We start from the raw sequence: 21,216 nt of genomic DNA, 5'->3' as shown, positions 1-21,216 counted from the left end.
TTGATCAAACATTTGTGAAAAAGTCCAGAATACACTAGTCCAGACTAGAGCTGTCACAGGAATAACGAATACACCTACATGCCGCATGGGCACAGAAATGGAAAACTCCTTTTGAAAATGGGCCATGATTCCGCCAAAGATTGGTAGATTGTAAACGAAGTCGAACTGTTTAGTCCTGTTTTTTTATATCTTTTAAATCCATTTTACCTGTCAAAAGTTATTGTCCGGACACCAATGTTTGTTACATTCTAAGGGTCATCGAAAAGTGGTTTGTGAAGATATTCAAACTTCAGCTGTATTTAATGGAATTGATCGTTCGTACAAAAAGTGTTTAAAACCGTTTACCCTGTCATAAGTTGCAAACTCTAAGTTAAAAAAAGGCGAAAACTCTGTAATAAATTAGTTATTTGTCACCAAATTAAACATTACATGCGTTTTATGGTGACATGTTTACTTAATGTTATATAATTCGAATAATTGGAAAATTTAAAATTGAGAAATGACCTTAACTCCATAAAAAATGGTTTGTAACTTATGTCAAACTTGGTGTGAACTATTTTAAGCTTATTGCTGTTAAACATGGGCACTAGAAAATATTTATATCTGTCATCGTTTTAATAATTTATTTTCAGGACACCGTATTTTGGCAAAATTTAAGTTTAAAAGGGGCTCTGAATAACTCTGTCAAACATTAGTGGTTTGAACAAGTAGTCGAACTTGACATGTTTTTTATGCTGTTAACATGTGTACGAAATATTACTTACATATATCAACCTTTGCATGAGTCAATGTTCGGACACCGTATTCTTGGCAAATTGTAATTTGAAAGGTGCAATGACTCCGCCAGAAAATAGTAACATAACATAAAGTTTACTCTGATGTAAGCATGTACAGCTTATTATCAATTACACAATTTTTCAAACATACATGTATGTAAATGGTATACAGTCGAACAATAACATAGATAATATTACACACACAGAAAACAAAATAATAAGTTAATTGATATGAGAGTGTATAATACAAAATGTAACATGTCAAACAGGAATGTTGATAGCGGAGTTTCTTACTGTTGTGCGAAGACAATCTAAGTTTACATAACTCTTGTCGATGTTTAACATTATCTATAACTAACAGATATCGAGACATATTAAAGTTTGGTTTTAGTGCACTAAACAGTGACAATAGTATTTGTAACAAAAGTCAACCTTGGTCTGTATTTCATGGTGTTCCAAAAACTATTCAAAAGTATACCATCATCCGGACAAGACCGACCGACAAGCTCACTCGTATATACCCCACATACTTTGTATGGTTTGGGTATAAAGTGATCTGATATACAGCGAACCTTTTAAATTTGGCACGATTGCACCGTTTACAGATAATGCCTTAATCGGGTCGTTGAGTACTTAAAATTGTATATACATATAAAATATAACCTGATATTATTGAAAAAGCTTATGTTTTATTTTCATATTATTCTTAATTGTTTCAAGTTGTTGCTCACTCCGATGAGGCGTTGAATATTAACTGTGTAATTATTGATAAATGTTGGGACATGCTTGACGCTATGCGCACATAAACATATTTAATTCAGGAAAACTCGTGTTTCAGTGAACGCGTTTTTCACTGACCTTCCCAAAGCGACAATCTCATCATTTATTGATAAGGCTGTTGTGATGCACGTGTGTTCTGGTTTATTATGTAGTTGTATGTTTGTGTCGTGCACGTGTGTTCTGGTTTATTATGTAGTTGTATGTTTGTGTGATGCACGTGTGTTCTGGTTTATTATGTAGTTGTATGTTTGTGTCTTGCACGTGTGTTCTGGTTTATTGTGTAGTTGTATGTTGTGTCGTGCATGTGTGTTCTGGTTTATTATGTAGTTGTATGTTTGTGTGATGCACGTGTGTTCTGGTTTATTATGTAGTTGTAAGTTTGTGTCGTGCACGTGTGTTCTGGTTTATTGTGTAGTTGTTTGTTTGTGTGATGCACGTGTGTTCTGGTTTATTGTGTAGTTGTATGTTTGTGTCGTACACGTGTGTTCTGGTTTATTGTGTAGTTGTATGTTTGTGTCGTGCACGTGTGTTCTGGTTTATTGTGTAGTTGTATGTTTGTGTCGTGCACGTGTGTTCTGGTTTATTATGTAGTTGTATGTTTGTGTCGTGCACGTGTGTTCTGGTTTATTGTGTAGTTGTATGTTTGTGTCGTGCACGTGTGTTCTGGTTTATTATGTAGTTGAATGTTTGTGTCGTGCACGTGTGTTCTGGTTTATTATGTAGTTGTATGTTTGTGTCGTGCACGTGTGTTCTGGTTTATTATGCAGTTGTATGTTTGTTTCGTGCACGTGTGTTCTGGTTTATTATGTAGTTGTATGTTTGTGTGATGCACGTGTGTTCTGGTTTATTATGTAGTTGTATGTTTGTGTCGTGCACGTGTGTTCTGGTTTATTATGTAGTTGTATGTTTGTGTCCAGCACGTGTGTTCTGGTTTATTATGTAGTTGTATGTTTGTGTCGTGCACGTGTGTTCTGGTTTATTATGTAGTTGTATGTTTGTGTGATGCACGTGTGTTCTGGTTTATTATGTAGTTGTATGTTTGTGTCGTGCACGTGTGTTCTGGTTTATTATGTAGTTGTATGTTTGTGTGATGCACGTGTGTTCTGGTTTATTATGTAGTTGTATGTTTGTGTCGTGCACGTGTGTTCTGGTTTATTGTGTAGTTGTATGTTTGTGTCGTGCACGTGTGTTCTGGTTTATTATGTAGTTGTATGTTTGTGTCGTGCACGTGTGTTCTGGTTTATTATGTAGTTGTATGTTTGTGTCGTGCACGTGTGTTCTGGTTTATTGTGAAGTTGTATGTTTGTGTGATGCACGTATGTTCTGGTTTATTGTGAAGTTGTATGTTTGTGTCGTGCACGTGTGTTCTGGTTTATTGTGTAGTTGTATGTTTGTTTCGTACACGTGTGTTCTGGTTTATTATGTAGTTGTATGTTTGTGTCGTGCACGTGTGTTCTGGTTTATAATGTAGTTGTATGTTTGTGTGATGCACGTGTGTTCTGGTTTATTATGTAGTTGTATGTTTGTGTGATGCACGTGTGTTCTGGTTTATTATGTAGTTGTATGTTTGTGTGATGCACGTGTGTTCTGGTTTATTATGTAGTTGTATGTTTGTGTGGTGCACGTGTGTTCTGGTTTATTGTGTAGTTGTATGTTTGTGTCGTGCACGTGTGTTCTGGTTTATTGTGTAGTTGTATGTTTGTGTCGTGCACGTGTGTTCTGGTTTATTATGTAGTTGTATGTTTGTGTCGTGCACGTGTGTTCTGTTTTATTATGTAGTTGTATGTTTGTGTCGTGCACGTGTGTTCTGGTTTATTATGTGGTTGTATGTTTGTGTCGTGCACGTGTGTTCTGGTTTATTATGTAGTTGTATGTTTGTGTCGTGCACGTGTGTTCTGGTTTATTATGTAGTTGTATGTTTGTGTGATGCACGTGTGTTCTGGTTTATTATGTAGTTGTATGTTTGTGTGGTGCATGTGTGTTCTGGTTTATTATGTAGTTGTATGTTTTGGTCGTGCACGTGTGTTCTGGTTTATTATGTAGTTGTATGTTTGTGTCGTGCACGTGTGTTCTGGTTTATTATGTAGTTGTATGTTTGTGTCGTGCACGTGTGTTCTGGTTTATTATGTAGTTGTATGTTTGTGTCGTGCACGTGTGTTCTGGTTTATTATGTAGTTGTATGTTTGTGTCGTGCACGTGTGTTCTGGTTTATTGTGTAGTTGTATGTTTGTGTGATGCACGTGTGTTCTGGTTTATTATGTAGTTGTATGTTTGTGTGGTGCACGTGTGTTCTGGTTTATTGTGTTGTTGTATGTTTGTGTGGTGCACGTGTGTTCTGGTTTATTGTGTTGTTGTATGTTTGTGTGGTGCACGTGTGTTCTGGTTTATTATGTAGTTGTATGTTTGTGTGGTGCACGTGTGTTCTGGTTTATTATGTAGTTGTATGTTTGTGTGGTGCACGTGTGTTCTGGTTTATTATGTAGTTGTATGTTTGTGTGGTGCACGTGTGTTCTGGTTTATTATGTAGTTGTATGTTTGTGTGGTGCACGTGTGTTCTGGTTTATTATGTAGTTGTATGTTTGTGTGGTGCACGTGTGTTCTGGTTTATTATGTAGTTGTATGTTTGTGTGGTGCACGTGTGTTCTGGTTTATTATGTAGTTGTATGTTTGTGTGGTGCACGTGTGTTCTGGTTTATTATGTAGTTGTATGTTTGTGTGATGCACGTGTGTTCTGGTTTATTATGTAGTTGTATGTTTGTGTCGTGCACGTGTGTTCTGGTTTATTATGTAGTTGTATGTTTGTGTCGTGCACGTGTGTTCTGGTTTATTATGTAGTTGTATGTTTGTGTCGTGCACGTGTGTTCTGGTTAATTATGTAGTTGTATGTTTGTGTGATGCACGTGTGTTCTGGTTAATTATGTAGTTGTATGTTTGTGTGATGCACGTGTGTTCTGGTTTATTATGTAGTTGTATGTTTGTGTGATGCACGTGTGTTCTGGTTTATTATGTAGTTGTATGTTTGTGTGGTGCACGTGTGTTCTGGTTTATTATGTAGTTGTATGTTTGTGTGGTGCCCGTGTGTTCTGGTTTATTATGTAGTTGTATGTTTGTGTCGTGCACGTGTGTTCTGGTTTATTATGTAGTTGTATGTTTGTGTGGTGCACGTGTGTTCTGGTTTATTATGTAGTTGTATGTTTGTGTGGTGCACGTGTGTTCTGGTTTATTATGTAGTTGTATGTTTGTGTCGTGCACGTGTGTTCTGGTTTATTATGTAGTTGTATGTTTGTGTCGTGCACGTGTGTTCTGGTTTATTATGTAGTTGTATGTTTGTGTCGTGCACGTGTGTTCTGGTTTATTATGTAGTTGTATGTTTGTGTCGTGCACGTGTGTTCTGGTTTATTATGTAGTTGTATGTTTGTGTCGTGCACGTGTGTTCTGGTTTATTATGTAGTTGTATGTTTGTGTGATGCACGTGTGTTCTGGTTTATTATGTAGTTGTATGTTTGTGTGATGCACGTGTGTTCTGGTTTATTATGTAGTTGTATGTTTGTGTGATGCACGTGTGTTCTGGTTTATTATGTAGTTGTATGTTTGTGTCGTGCACGTGTGTTCTGGTTTATTATGTAGTTGTATGTTTGTGTCGTGCACGTGTGTTCTGGTTTATTATGTAGTTGTATGTTTGTGTCGTGCACGTGTGTTCTGGTTTATTATGTAGTTGTATGTTTGTGTCGTGCACGTGTGTTCTGGTTTATTGTGTAGTTGTATGTTTGTGTCGTGCACGTGTGTTCTGGTTTATTGTGTAGTTGTATGTTTGTGTCGTGCACGTGTGTTCTGGTTTATTGTGTAGTTGTATGTTTGTGTCGTGCAAGGCCTTTGCAATCTGCTCTCAACAGGCGTTATAATTGATTTCATTTTTACTTTTTACTACTCGGTATGCAATTGAAGTTTGCATTGCATTACATTGTATTGGTAAAATCAAATGCAGCCAGGTATTGATGAGCATTTAAATTAACATAAACTTCATGAATTAAAAAGACCTATTCTATTAAAATTATATTCAAGTAGATAAAATTGTGCAAAGCATGTACAATATAACCAATTACATTTCATATTTTTAACAAAGCGCCACGAAGGCCCTAGATCGAGCACCGAGTACAAAAATAAGAATTCAAAATAAAAAAACGAACATTTTGGCCTCTTGAAAGTTAACAATGTTTTAGCACATATTTCACGAATAACTGTTTGAAAATGGTAAAGTGTCAACAAGCAAAATGCAAACAACTAACAATCCATCAGCTCACCTTGATCCATTTCTGAAAAGGTGTGCTAAGGTGAGCTTAAACATAATATAAGGTTTCAACTCAGTCATCAAAGACTCAAGTTATCCGACGTACTCCTCAGCTTGTAATTTCATTCAGGCATTGGCAATAATGTTCAATGTCATAATGGTATTATTTCAAAGGGCATTGTTTACTGATTACTTATGTGTAAAGCAAATGAACGAAATACATAGAGGATCTCAAATGATTGTTTATTTTGTATCAAATTTATTAAACGAGTTCATTTTAAAACGATAAAAACGAGGCTTTCCCGACTTTTTATCCTTTTTAAATGTCGAGTTTTATAAATTTGATATAAAATAATCACGAATTTGAGATTCTATTTATAACATAACTCAGTTACGGTCGAAATTTAGGTCAAAGTTTCTTCAATGCACATTCTTGTGTCCTAGAGCGAAAAATTTACATTGAGTGTTATTAGGATGCCTCATCCGCAGGAAAGAAAATAGTACGACATAAAAACATTTTATTTACAAAAAAAACATAATTCATGTCTATATTATCTACCGATTTTCAAAGGTTTCACGTAAAAACAAAAAAGAACATACATTTGTTGTATTTCAATCCATATAAATCAAGCAAATCAATAATTAGAGCAATGTCATGACTGCATGACGTCATTAGTAATCACGCGAGTGTGTTCATGTCAGTTGGCGGTTGAAATTTGAAAAAAATGACCGTTAGTCAGCGTCACAGTCGCTTTCTGAAGTGCGAATTCGCTTTGTAGCTGTTGGATTACATCATGGATTTTTGTCATATTGATAGATATGCACAATGAGTTTTACCTCCGTGATTTGAAGCACCAAAAATGTTGTAAAATCCACACAAAAAGTGAAATTTCATGTGGAATCAGTGACTGTGTGCACTTGAGCATTGCTGGCGAACTGTGTGCATAGACTGAGCATTGTTCAGGTATTTTCACTGGAGTACTGAATGTTGGATATTTCCTTTTGTTGATTTGGATTTATGTGGTTATGGTTGTTAAAAGATGCAATGTTCCTGTGTCCCAATATTTGCATAATCTGGTTCGCAGAAACATTGTTGTCATTCATGATTCAATGCCTGGACCAGGTATTTTCTGTGATCATGGGGTCGTTTGTTTGGATTAAGCAAAGCCTTCATCACCATTCGTTTCATCGTGGAACTGAGTTTATTGACATCGACAGCATTTCTTTAGGAACGTTGTTTCTGATGTGTGTTTACTTTTTTGACGAGCGTATGAATACACTTTACTGTGATGCGGTTACCTCATTTGTATAGTTATTACACTAGTAATATATGAAAAAAATGCATGGGTTTTTATCACTCCTGCGCCGTAAGTTATGTTATAAATAACAAATAAAGTTCCATTTTATTATAGTTTTTTTTCTTTATTTCAACTGTTATCGGAATTGAAATGAGAAGTCGTTATATGTTTCAAGATCAAAGCAAATTTTCGATTATAATATTTTCGGGTCACCAGCGTTGAAAAGTTCACATTAATGTACATCAGTGTGTGTATACCACGGGGCTCAGTTAGCGGCGTAGAGTGTGCTATGTTTCATTAAAAATGGTGAAGAAATAGTGAAGTTATCTTTGTTTTAACTCAGTAAAATTTTAAGTCATCATTTGAAGCAAAATATTGTCTTCCGACGTAGCATTTATGACGCAACTTATTACATGGTATACACACACTGTACATAGCAAACCTTAAAACGAGGAATATATAATACTGCAATGTTATTCATTTCCATAGCATTTAACTCTGATACTAAAATTACAGAACGAATAAAACAGTTCACTACTTCGTTGCATCATTAAAGAATTCAACAAAGTCATCCACCCCCTTTTTAGCTTCTAAATCTTTTTCCGGAAACATGAGAAACCCGTGTTCTTCCGATGGCACATAAGAATGCTTCACACTGACACCAACACGTTTTAAACGCTCCGCAAACATGAACCCGTCATCTCGCAGTACGTCAAATTCCGCGTTCACTATGTAGGTGGGTGGAAAATTTGCAAGTTCTTCATCTGAGGCCATCAAAGGGGCGAACATTGGATTTAACAAAATGTCTTTATAATTGTCAGGTAATACTGCGTTAGTTGACTTAATTTTAGACTGTGATTCAGACATTTCCACTTTCTTTAAAAACTCCGGCAGTAACTTGACACTGACCATGTCCTTATGTTCCATGTCAATGTTGTCAAACTGGCGGTTATCCCAAAACGCATTATAGTACCCAAGGTCACCGAACGCATATTGGAGCCAAAATTTCAGCATTAAGTTTTTGTCGAGGGAGCCGGGGCCGTATGCGTAGTTCTGGTAAGCCGGAAGTTTGAAGTTCGTCATTTGAAGAGCTGGGTAAACCAATGTCACGAACCGGAAAGGGTCTGTCGGGAGTTCGTCGTCGTTGGTTATATTCAGCGATACGGCGGCTGCAAGGTTTCCACCGGCGCTGTCACCTTGAAAGGGGTAATATATAACAAAAGATAAAAAACTTCTTGTGAACAAACGCCTTATTCAAAACTGAACTTGGATTAAAACGAAGTGTTCTTCTTCATCACCCAGGAAATTCCAAAATCGGACTGACTGCCATCTAAAATTATGGCGCTTTAATATGTATGTATGTATCCTCAAGGAAACACTGCCAATGTTAAGCTTTTCAGAACCGTAGATAAACGCAAAGAACAGCAGTGTCAAGCAAAACGATGGAATTAAAATCATCATGGTTTATTAGCTTAAATCTGTACAACATGTAAAAATCATTCAGCAGATTAAATAAAGATATGAACCCTTACAGTATGCAATAAACATACTCATAGAAACGCATACTTTGACTAATCTATAAATTGAGATACTTTTTAGTTTTAGTGTATCTGCAGTTTTTCACATTACATTTTTTGCAGTAAACAATACAGATTTTTAAAAATGATACTTAGCCTGTAAATGCAAAATACGAATTTGTGACGATTACTACATTAGTAATTAGCTTGACCAGTACGCCATCAATTTGCTATTAGTCTGTAGATATTGTGAAATAATTGTGTACATTGGGTTAAAATTGTAAAACTAAGTTCACTTGAAGACAATATAAACATAATAGAAAAACTCTCAGGACCCATTCTGGATTCACCCAATATGGTTGCAAATTTCAAGATGGCCGTCATTACCATACTTTTGTTTATATATAGTTGTAGGACTTCATGTGACCTAAATTAATTGCCTTGTTAAGTGATGTTTAATGCTTATAAAGAAGAATAAACTTTTCAAAATACATGAATACATACTCCTAAATACAACATTATGTGTAGGCCTTGCAGCGATAATTTGCTTAAAAATAACTAATTTACCAATTTTTAGGGCAAAGAACCCTATATTTGTATAAATTGATGCTTATTATGACGAAAGGATTGAAAAATAATATCTATTTAATTTTTTGGCAGTATTGCAGTAGTTTTTAAAGTTAATTTCATGTAGCCTATATATAATGCGGACCAAGAAATACAGGATCTCGTTCAAGATGGCCGCCATAAATATCTTCTTGAGTATTTTCTATCTCTAAATATGGTACACACGTTAAAAGATAAGACATAAAGTTGTTCATTTTAATGTATATTGCTTTTGTTACCAATGCATCTTTTAGTTTTTGATTGTGTGTATCAAATTTGGGATGACATCAATGAATTATGAATTTTAGATATTCCTTTTCCATGATTAAGTCTTAATTGGAGCTGCTTACAGGTTTGTTTTGGCTCTGAATAAGCGTTATGGTTGCCAAAATTTAGTCTTTTTGACACACAATATACTTTATTAGAGCTGCTCTTTGGTCTTTATCTAGCTATGGTATATTTAGCATTTATCCAACTAAATAAGAGCTATATATGAGTTATTTGGGCTCTAAATGGGCTTTATGGTTGCCAAACCGTGTTACTTGGCACTGAGTATGCTTAATAGAAGAAGCGCGTGTGTTTGTTTGGTTCTGAATGGGGTTTATGGTTGTCAAAATGTTTTTGTGGAGGGCAGACGTGTAAGCTTCTCTCGGTTTTTTAACCTATGTTTCTAGAGCCTTAACAAAAAATTGATTGAAAGTATAAGCTGAACGATTGCTTTACAAAGTGTAGAGTATTGCGTGACATGAAACTGTGTTTTAGTCCATGTCTACAATTCTTGTACATTCTTGACATGTCGTAATGCTATGAAGCGTTGGTCTTTTCAAAAAGATCTAAAAAATGTATTTACAGAGGTAATATACAGTCACAAAAAATATATTTTAAGAAAATAAACAAATGAAATCATTTGAATTCTATGTTTTACTTATCCTTTTTTATTTACCAAAAATCCCGATCATGCGAGGGTCGATTCCGTATTTCTCTGGGTTTTTCAAAATACTGCGGGTAGCTTTCAGACAGTCCTCAAACGGAACCGGAAACGGATACTCCGGAGCTAGGCGATAGCTGTTGAAGAAAGTATTCCAAGGTTATAATAAAGTGGCGAATTTTTAATCGGATGATGAGTGTTGAGGCCGTGGTCTTGTGGCAAAATAATCTTGACTGTCAATCCAGGGGCCGTAGCTTCGATTCCACGCCGCACCACTAACAAAATACTAATCGTCTTCCGGGAGGGACGTTAAATTGGGGTTATATTCTGCCTGTGCATTATGCTTTAAAAACCTATTATGACTTACAATTTTAACGGAGCACATGGCGAATGGGGCTTGCTGGAGTGTCAGTTTAAATAAACTAATAATTCGTCATGATGAATTATGTCCCATATTCTGTGCAATAAAATATAAAACAACGGAGATTTTGATTACTAAATTGACAAAAAGTGGTCTTTCTTGCTCTACTATCATCGAATCTCGGGTTTTACTTTATGATATATTTAATATGCAATCATTGTATAAGTGACAGTTAGATATTTTTACCCCTGGCTTTACTTAGATGAAAGTAGATACTTAACATCTCCGCTAAGCTTTACTTATGACAAATCGGTGCTGCACATATAAACGACTGCAGGTTTTAGGCAGTAAGCCGCAGGTCTGCATACTTAAGTACAATCCAAATCAGGTACCGTTAGATACTCTTTTCGACATGGCATTCAGGGCTACAGATAAGGGTCGTAATGGGCATAAATACACTTTATAAATCGCCCATTACGACATAAAATCAAACAGCTGTTCGTACCGGTACGATTAAAATAAATTAATAGGGCGTAACGTTTTTTTCGAGTATTTTTGACCGTTTTTACGATAGCCGTTTTGCTTTGTATTTTTGTCCGTTTTTACGCTTGCCGTTTTGCCTAAATGTTAAACCGGTTTGTTAAAATCGATTCACTATCCTACGCAATGTGTGTTAGGGGACGTAACCACCGCATAGCGTTTTTTTTAATTCAATTCTGTGTAAATCAGTCTCCAATAAATGTCTACTCGAGGCCGTTTTCCAGCTAGGTTTGTCTGAGTTTTGGCTCTCTCAATCGGTTAAAAATGTAAATATGTTTAAAAGTAAAGTAAATTGACTTTGCAAGATCAGTATAAACAAACTTGGTCAAGTGACATAAACACTTTTTCTAAACGTATGAGCTACAGATTATTCAAAACAGAATTTAAGCAGGAAAACTATCTTACAAATGTTTCATGGAATATTGCTTATACGATATGTAAATTTGGATGTTTTAACAATTTAATTCCTGTTGTGAGTGGTCGTTATATGAATGTTGATAGGGCTTTACAAAAGTGTGCATTATGTGATATAAATTACCTTAGTGATGAGTTTCGTTATCTTTTAAATGTTCTTTTTTGATGCTGATAGGAAAACGTTTATTGATAAATAATACTATCAGTATCCAAATACACTAAATTAATATGTAGCACTGACACCTTTACTATAATTAGATTAGCTAAATTCATAAAAAATAAAAAAATAAATCAAATTTAAAAGTTAAATTTTATTGCGTTCCAACTCCACCTTCCTTTTATCTTTTTTTTTTTTTTTATTCTCATGCAAACTTTTTTGTCATTGTTCATTGTACATATGTCTTGTTGTAGTGTTGTAGAGAGTAATGTTCATGTCATTCTTTGTATGTTATGTGTATCCATTGTTCACCATTCCATTTTATAATTGCATTTTGTTTGTTAACTCTGTATGCCTGTAATAGGCCATGAGTATTTTAATCAAAGTTCAAAAGCTAAAAAAGCTCCTTCCCAGAAAATTTCGCAATTAAACTTGGTTAACAGAGAAACTACTGAATCCACTATATCTTTTGTTAAAGCAATAATAAATGACACTGTTAATATTTGTGTTGCAAATTCAAGTAAAAAAAGAAGCATGTTGGTGATAAGTTGCAGGAAAACGCTGAAAAAGCATGGTTGTCGGAGTAACACTTGAAACATTTGACACCAAAAGAGCTGATCAGCTATGGCACGCAAAAGAGAGACAAACCAAGATACTTACAGAAGTCTATAAAACAAAAAAAAAAAACAAAAAAAATAAGAAATGATGTTTAAATTAATCAGGACTTGCGAATTTAACATTTAAATTTTGAGTAAGTTCTTATATATGTGCTATAAAAGTTCATTTAATAAAATAAGTAATTCATATTTGTAACTTAATGTACCAATACACTTTAGAAATCTCCATTACACTTTAATGAATGACCCAAGAGTGTACCATACACTTTACTAGATTGCAAAAGGGTGTAAAATACACTTTAAGTAAAAAACCTCTCTGTAGCTCTGCAGTGGCATGTTAAAATAATGAATTCGCAATGATAAAAAAAATGGTTCGAATTAAAAATAGTACTACATTACTGACATACCTTCAAAAATAGTAACGTTAATGTTAATTTGAAAGCAAGCCGAGCAATCTTAAATTAATATTGATGCGGAAACCGAGGGAAATAGATAATTTTAGACTCGAAGAAAATGGAAATGTGTTGACTGAAAATCTCTTCCTCACTTTACCTATACAAATAGTCAAAACGCCCTAATATATCAGGTTTCATTTCATTAACTTTACAGATGCTCCATATGTTTTTTAGATTAATATATCACTATTTTCTATTTCAAAGTTATATACAATATATTTACAGATAACAAACATTGTTCGTTGTACATACATAACAAATCAATAAATAACCAGCGGTATGAGGATAATAAAACTATGACATGATATATGCTTACTTGATAGATATAACTACACTGCCGGTCTGTCTTGCCAGCACCTGGGTTAGTGGTCGATAGTGGGCTGCGAAAATAAGAAAAAAAAACACAATTTAACGTGCATAAACTTAAAGAGAGCAACACATTAAAAATACCGATCACAAACGTCAGATAGTGCCTCGATCGGTGATAAAACCCAGGGCCTCAAAATGTTTAAGGTGGATTGAAATCACACTGGGAAAGGAGACAGCATGTGCGCACAAACACATATCACTACGCTCTCAAAGCACCATCAGCCTGTAGGTGAGTCCGTTACCTGGTGACATTAAGATCCAGCCCCCTCCGTGTATGTGTATAATGCCGGGACGCAGTTTGTCCGTCTGTACGGCCGGTCGCAATATCAATACCTCTACACCCTCAATCTCAGTAGTCGTCTCCTGAAGTTCAAACACAGTCACAAAATGATAGTTTGAAGATGAGCCCAAGTGCAGTTTTCTTTCCCCTTTTGCTGGCGGTCTCCGAAAACCTTGGCCGGAAATAGACGGCGTGTAGCTCCACCGCAGAAGTGCCCAAAATATTTTGAACAAGTCTTCGCCCAAATATAATCTTAGGCGTGTATATTCTCGCGATCTTTACTTACTGTAGATAAATGAATGAAATAGAACAACTTCGTCAATATTTTTTTGAAGCTGCACTCTCACAGATTTACCGTTTTTACAATAATTTTACTTCTTGTCTTAAAAAAAGCATTTTTTGCGAAAATATCTTCAAACCAATGATAAAGATTGCTGACGAAAGACCTGATCGCAGATGTTCGTTTTCCGTCGGAAAATTAATGTTTTATGGCTTAAACCGTTACTAACGGTTTAAGAAAAATGCATAAAACATCAATATTTGAACTTAAATACAAAATGCTGCGATCTAATTTTTTGTCAGCAGTCTTATATAACTGGTTTCTATGCATTTTCGTAAAAAATTGGCTAGTTCCAAGACAAAAAATAAAAATGTTGTCAAAACGTTCAATCTGTGAGAGTGCAGCTTTAAGTTTTAATTTAAGAGTTATCGATGAGGTAAGCATTGGATACTCCTCACCACTAAAACCTGTTTCCTATCCAACCGTTGCATAATGATTATACCTATAAACTCGAGCATCTTATACCTGAATATCAGGAGCTGGCTTTCCGGCGAGGAGTACTCCGTTAAATATCGCCCTGCCCGTCACCACGGGAGGGATCCCTACTAAGCTTCCGCAAAATTCCTGAAATGAGAAAGTCAATGTTTGTCATTGGCAAAGAAACCAGGCAAACTTTACAGCGTAACAACTTAATCTACATGACGACTCAAACAAATAACCCTGCAATTAAATTATAAAACCCGGCTGTGAAGTATCTTATTCAAATCTAAGACCTTACTTAATTAAAATGGTGTGCGTTAGACAAAGACGATAGAGAAAGAGTCTTTATCTATCTTTCCTTTGGTGATTTATGAACAGCATTATATTTGTCTACTTCAAACTCATCGCAAATAGCTTTAAGGGGCATTTGTTATTATCAATATATGCGCACAAGATAATAAGCAGCGAGTTGAACATTTACATTCTCAGTGTAAAAAAACATCAGGAGAAAATGAATGCACACAGGAATTTAAACATAAACGCACAAGTAGTTGCGTGAATTTAAAGATGAGTCCAACGGCAGTTTTCCTTCCCCTGTTGCTGGCGGTCTCCGGAAACCTTGGCCGTAAATAGACGGCGAGTAACGCCACCGCCACCGCGGAAACCACCATCACCTTCAGCAGCATAATGTCTGCGGATCACCGGAAATTGTTTCAGTGTTAATCTCTACACAATAGTAAATGGTTGTTAAATTGAAATGGTCAGTTAATATACTAAACAGCGCAAGTAGTAGATCTGCAAAAGCATTAATGATTAAGAAGTAATGGATAGAGTGTTTGTTGAAATCTTGTTCAAAAGAATCCCTTTACGATGAATTCGGAAAGGTTATTACAGCACTTACGGATTCACTCCTATATCACCTTCACATATCGGGAGAAAAAGAAAATATGAACTTATACCTGTTCGTTTGTAAGATATTGAATCTAGAGTATGGGTATGCATTTATTTAAACAGAGATACGCGGAGGTTCAGATCGGTATAACTCGAAGTCCACTTGAATGTAGGTCATCGCTGTATCATTTCATATAATCGGAAACTACTATAATACGAAAATGAAAATCTCTGGTCTTCGATATACTAGTCTATTAAACATGGACAGTGGTTGAGCTGTAAACAATATAGGCGACCCCTGAATTTTAATCTAAATTTAAAAGATATACTTTAACCGGGGTAAAATCGCAACATCAAACCGTATTCGACGTTGTTCAATCGATAACAAGTTTTTGTTTGTCAAGTTTGCTGAAAACAGTACCAACAGGGTACTATGAATGTAACCAGTACTTAAGGTATAGCATGTGTTTTTTACGTCATTCACCATGCAGGTAGTACGCTACATTCACCCTGCAGGTAATACGCTACATTCACCCTGCAGGTAGTACGCTACATTCACCCTGCAGGATGTACGCTACATTCACCATGCAGGATGTACGCTACATTCACCCTGCAGGATGTACGCTACATTCACCATGCAGGATGTACGCTACATTCACCCTGCAGGATGTACGCTACATTCACCCTGCAGGAAGTACGCCACTTTCACCCTGCAGGAAGTACGCCACTTTCACCCTGCAGGAAGTACGCCACTTTCACCCTGCAGGAAGTACGCCACATTCACCCTGCAAGAAGTATGCCACATTCACCCTGCAGGATGTACGCCACATTCACCTTGCAGGAAGTACGCTACATTCACCCTGCAGGAAGTACGCTACATTCACCCTGCAGGAAGTATGCCACATTCACCCTGCAGGATGTACGCTACATTCACCCTGCAGAAAGTACGCTACATTCACCCTGCAGGAAGTACGCTACATTCACCCTGCAGGAAGTACGCTACATTCACCCTGCAGGAAATACGCTACATTCACCCTGCAGGATGTACGCTACATTCACCCTGCAGGTACTTCTCTTCATACACACTGCATGAGGTACGCAACATACATCCTGCAGTTAAGCCTTGCATATGATTTATTTGCCATAAAATGCTTTTATTTACATTGCTTTCCCATAAATTCAAAAGAAAACATTTATGCGATGTTTGGATTTGACGCTACCAATTCTCTTACAATATTGACAATGTCATAAACCCTGCGAAATCTCAAGATAAGCTGCACATACACCACGGATACTTTACATGACCGGTTATCTCAAGATAGGCTGCACAAGCACTACGGATACTTTACATGACCGGTTATCTCAAGATAAGCTGCACATACACCACGGATACTTTACATGACCGGTTATCTCAAGATAGGCTGCACAAGCACTACGGATACTTTACATGACCGGTTATCTCAAGATGGGCTGCACATGCACTACGGATACTTTACATGACCGGTTATCTCAAGATAGGCTGCACAAGCACTACGGATACTTTACATGACCGGTTATCTCAAGATAGGCTGCACATGCACTACGGATACTTTACATGACTTGGTATCTCAAGATAGGCTGCACATGCACTACGGATACTTTACATGACTTGGTATCTCAAGATAGGCTGCACCTGCACTACTGATACTTTACATGACCGGTTATCTCAAGATAGGCTGCACATGCACTACGGATACTTTACATGACTTGGTATCTCAAGATAGGCTGCACCTGCACTACTGATACATGACATGACTAGTTATCTAAAGATAGACTGCCCATGCACTACTGATACACAACATGTCGAATTTAGCGTACTAACTGCAGGCTGAATGTTGCGTACCTCATGCAGGGTGTATGAAGAGAACTACCTGCAGGGTGAGTGTAGCGTACATCCTGCAGGGTAAATGTAGCGTACATCATGCAGTGTGGAAGTAGCGTACTTCCTGCAGGATGTATGTATCGTACTACCTGCAGGGTGAATGAAGCGTACTACCTGCAGAGTATATGTAGTGTACCTCATGCAAGGTGTATTTAGCGAACTTCAAGCAGGGTATATGTAGCGTATTAGCTATAGGGTGTTTGTAGAGAACTGCCTGCAGGGTGTATGTAGCGAATTACCTGCATGGTGTATTTAGCGTACTACCTGCATGGTGTATGTAGCGTACTATCTGAAGGGTGTATGTAGCGTACTATCTGAAGGGAGTATGTAGCGTACTATCTGAAGGTTGTATTTAGCGTACTTCCTGCTGGGTGTATGTAGCTAACAACCTGCAGGGTGTATGAAGCTAACTACCTACAGGGTGAATGTGGCGTACTACCTGCAAGGTGTATTTAGCTTACTACCTGCAGGGTGAATGTAGCGAACTACTTGCAGGGTGAATGCAGCGTACTACATGTAGGGTATATACAGCGTACTAGTTGCAGGGTGTATGTAGCGTACTACATGTAGGGTGTATGTAGCGTACTACATATAGTGTTTATAAAGCGTACTACGTGAAGGGTGTAAACAGCGTACACCTGCAGGGTGAATGTACCGTGCTATCTGCAGGCTGAGTGTAGCGTACCTTTTGTATGGCATATTTAGCGTGCATCCTGCAGCGTGTATGTAGCGAACCTCCTGTATGGTGTGTGCAGCGTACTACCTGCATGGTGAATGTATCGTACTACCTATAGTGTGTTTGTAGTGAACTACCTGTAGGGTGTATGCAGCGTACCAATTGCAGGATGTATGTAGCGTACTACATGTCTGGTGTTTGTAGCGTACAACATGTAGGATGCATGAAGCGTACTACATGTAGGGTGTATGTAGCCTACCTCCTGCATGTTGTGTGTAGCGTTCCTTCTGCATGGTGTATGTAGGATACCTCCTTGAAGGTATATGTAGCGTACCACATGTAGGGTGTATGTAGCGTACTGCCTACAAGATGTATGTAGCGTACACCTGCAGGGTGTACGAAGCGTACACCTGCAGGGTGAGTGTAGCGTACATCCTGCAGGGTAAATGTAGCGTACACCTGCAGGGTGAATAAAGCGTACGCCCTGTATGGCGTATGTAGCGTACTGCTTGCAGGGTGTAAGTAGCGAACAACCTGCTGGGTGTATGTTGCGTACTGCCTGCAGGGTGAATGTATCGTACTACCTGTAGGGTGAATGTAGTGTACTACCTGCAGGGTGTATGTAGCGTACTGCCTACATCGGTATGTAGCGTACTGCCTGTAGGGTGAATGAAGCGAACTTGCTGCAGGGTATATGTAGCGTACTACCTGCAGGGTGTATCTAGCGTACAACCTACAGTGTGTTTGTAGCGTACTGCCTACAAGGTGTATGTAGACTAATACCTGCAGAGTATATGTAGTGTACCTGATGTAGGGTGATTGAAGCATACTGCCTGCAAGGTGTATGTAGTGTTACTTCTGCAGGGTGTATGTAGCGTAAAACCTGTATGGCGTATAAAGCGTACTACCTGCAATGTGTATGTTGCGTACTTCCTGCAGGGTGTATGAAGCGTTTCTTCTGCAAGGTGAATGTAGCGTACTACCTCAGGATGTATGAAGCGTACTTCCTTCAGGGTGAATATAGCGTACTACCTGCAGGGTGAATGTAACGTACTATCTGCAGTGTATATAGCGTACCACATGCAGGGTGTATGTAGCGTACTACCTGCAAGGTGAATGTAGGGTACAACCTACAGGGTGAATGTATCGTACTACCTGCAGGGTGTATGTAGCGTACTACCTGCAAGCTGAATGTAAATAATTACCTACAGAGTATATATAGCGTACCTTCTGCACGGTGATTGTAGCGTACAACATGCAGGGTGAACGCAGCGTTCCTTCTGCAAGGTGAATGTTGCGTACTACCTGCAAGGTGTATGTAGCATTCTTAATGTTGGGTTATGTAGCGTACTATATACAGGGTGAATGTAGCGTTCCATCTGCAAGGTGAATGTAGCGTACTACTTTCAGGGTGAATGCAGCGTACTACCATAAGGGTGTATGCAGCGTACGACCTGCAGGGTGTGTGTAGCGTACTACCTGAAGGGTGTATGTAGCGTACTACTTGCAGGGTGAATGTAGCGTCCCTTCTGCAATGTGTATGTAGCGTACTACTTTCAGGGTGAATGCAGCGTACTTCCAGTAGGGTGTATGTAGTGTACTTCCTGCAGGGTGTCTGTAGCGTACTTTTTCCAGGGTAAATGCAGCGTACTACCAGTAGTGTGTATCAATGGAACTACCTTCAGGGTGAATGTAGCGTACTCCGTCCAGGGTGAATACAGCGAACTACCAGTAGGGTGTATGCGGCGTACTACCTGCAGGGTGTATGTAGCGTACTACCTGCATGGTGAATGTAGCGTACCACTTTCAGTGTGAATGCAGCGTAATTCCAGTAGGGTGTATGCAGCGTTCTAGTTGCAGGGTGTATGTAGCCTGCTCCCTGCAGGGTGATTGAAGCGTTACTTCTGCAAGGTGTATGTAGCGTTATACCAGTAGGGTGTATGCAGCGTACTACCTGTAGGGTGTATGTAGCGTACCTCCCGCAGGGTGATTGTTGCGTTCCTTCTGCAAGGCCAGGGTGTATGTAGCGTACTTCCTGCAGGATGAATGTAGCGTACTGCATGCAGGGTTTATGTAGCGTATTTTCTGTAGGGTGTATGTAGCGCGTGTATATAGTTACTACCTGCAGGGTGAATGTAGCGTACTACCTGCAGGGTGATTGTAGCGTACTGCATGCAGGGTTTATGTAGCGTATTTCCTGTAGGGTGTATGTAGCGTACATCATGTAGGGTGAATGTAGCATACTACCTGCAAGGTGTATGTAACGTTCTTTCTGAAGGTGTATGTAGTGTACTACCTGCAGTGTGTATGTAGCGTACTGCATGCAGGGTTTATGTAGCGTACTGCATGCAGGGTTTATGTAGCGTATTTTCTGTAGGGTGTATGTAGCGTGTGTATGTAGTTAATACCTGCAGGGTGAATGTAGCGTTCTACCTGCAGGGTGATTGTAGCGTACTGCATGCAGGGTTTATGTAGCGTATTTTCTGTAGGGTGTATGTAGCGTACATCATGTAGGGTGATTGTAGCGTACTGCATGCAGGGTTTATGTAGCGTATTTCCTGTAGGGTGAATGTATCATACATCCTGCAGGGTGATTGTAGCGTACTGCATGCAGGGTTTATGTAGCGTATTTTCTGTAGGGTGTATATAGCATACATCCTGTAGAGTGATTGTAGCATACTACTTGCAGGGTGTATGTAGCGTACCTCTTGCAAGGTTTATGTAGCGTACCTGATGTAGGGTGTATATAGCATACTGCCTGCAGGGTTTATGTAGCGTTCCTTCTGCAAGGTGTTTTAGCGACCTTCAAGCAGGGTATATGTAACGTAATAGCTACGGGGTGTTTGTATAGAACTGCCTGCAGGGTGTATATAGCGAATGACCTGCATCGTGTATTTAGCGTACTATCTGAAGGGTGTTTGTTGCGTTCTGTTGACAGGTTGAATGTAGCGAACTACCTACATGATGTTCGCAGCGAACAACCTACATGGTATATGTAGCGAACTACCTACATTGTGTATGCAGCGAACAACCTACATGGTTTATGTAGCGAACAACCTACATGGTTTATGTAGCGAACTACCTACATGGTTTATGTAGCGAACTACCAGCGAATTAAGTAGCGTAATACCTTCAGCCAGATATTATCATGTGTCTTAAACCAAATTCGACAATATCTGAGTACAATAGTGTCGTAGACATGCAGACATCATTAATATTAAACGACACACGATGTGATTACTACATGCATCACGGAAGGCACTCATACAGAGATTGATCTGCTCTTGGTGAAAAAGTCCAGAATATACCATTCCCAAACACAAGTGTTTGGAATTAATGAAATGTCTGTGTTATTTCCATTCGTAGCTGGGATCGGTTTCTTATACCATATGTAACAATTTGTTAAAAGGTTGAAGCCAAATATAATCAAAGCACTGAAAGTGCTGATGGACGGTGACATTGTTCGGTCTGCTGCAAGTATAGAACAAAGTCCTTTCTCTTATAAACCGAAAATTATCGGAACCTAATCTTGAATATAGAAGCATAATTTGAACACTCTTAGGTGAGGACAATTAGACAATG

At 38.1% G+C, this 21,216-nt stretch overlaps 1 protein-coding gene across 1 annotated transcript; it reads right to left on the bottom strand.

Moving 5' to 3' along the window:
• Positions 1-7,283: 7,283 nt before the first annotated feature.
• On the bottom strand, positions 7,284-15,136 carry LOC128228963 (arylacetamide deacetylase-like). Its single transcript, XM_052940562.1, has 7 exons — positions 15,048-15,136; positions 14,692-14,837; positions 14,192-14,290; positions 13,349-13,469; positions 13,054-13,117; positions 10,209-10,330; positions 7,284-8,338 (listed from the first exon to the last, which is right to left on the bottom strand). The coding sequence occupies exons 2-7, from the start codon at positions 14,830-14,832 to the stop codon at positions 7,677-7,679; spliced, it is 1,209 nt and encodes a 402-aa protein (XP_052796522.1). The 5' UTR covers positions 14,833-14,837; positions 15,048-15,136; the 3' UTR covers positions 7,284-7,676.
• Between the last annotated feature and the right edge of the window lie 6,080 nt (positions 15,137-21,216).

The sequence above is a fragment of the Mya arenaria genome, chromosome 3 (assembly GCF_026914265.1).
Source record: "Mya arenaria isolate MELC-2E11 chromosome 3, ASM2691426v1".
In the NCBI taxonomy this organism is placed as follows: Eukaryota; Metazoa; Mollusca; class Bivalvia; order Myida; family Myidae; genus Mya; species Mya arenaria.
Note: the sequence above shows the minus strand (reverse complement) of the source record. Positions and strands in the feature narration are given on the sequence as shown.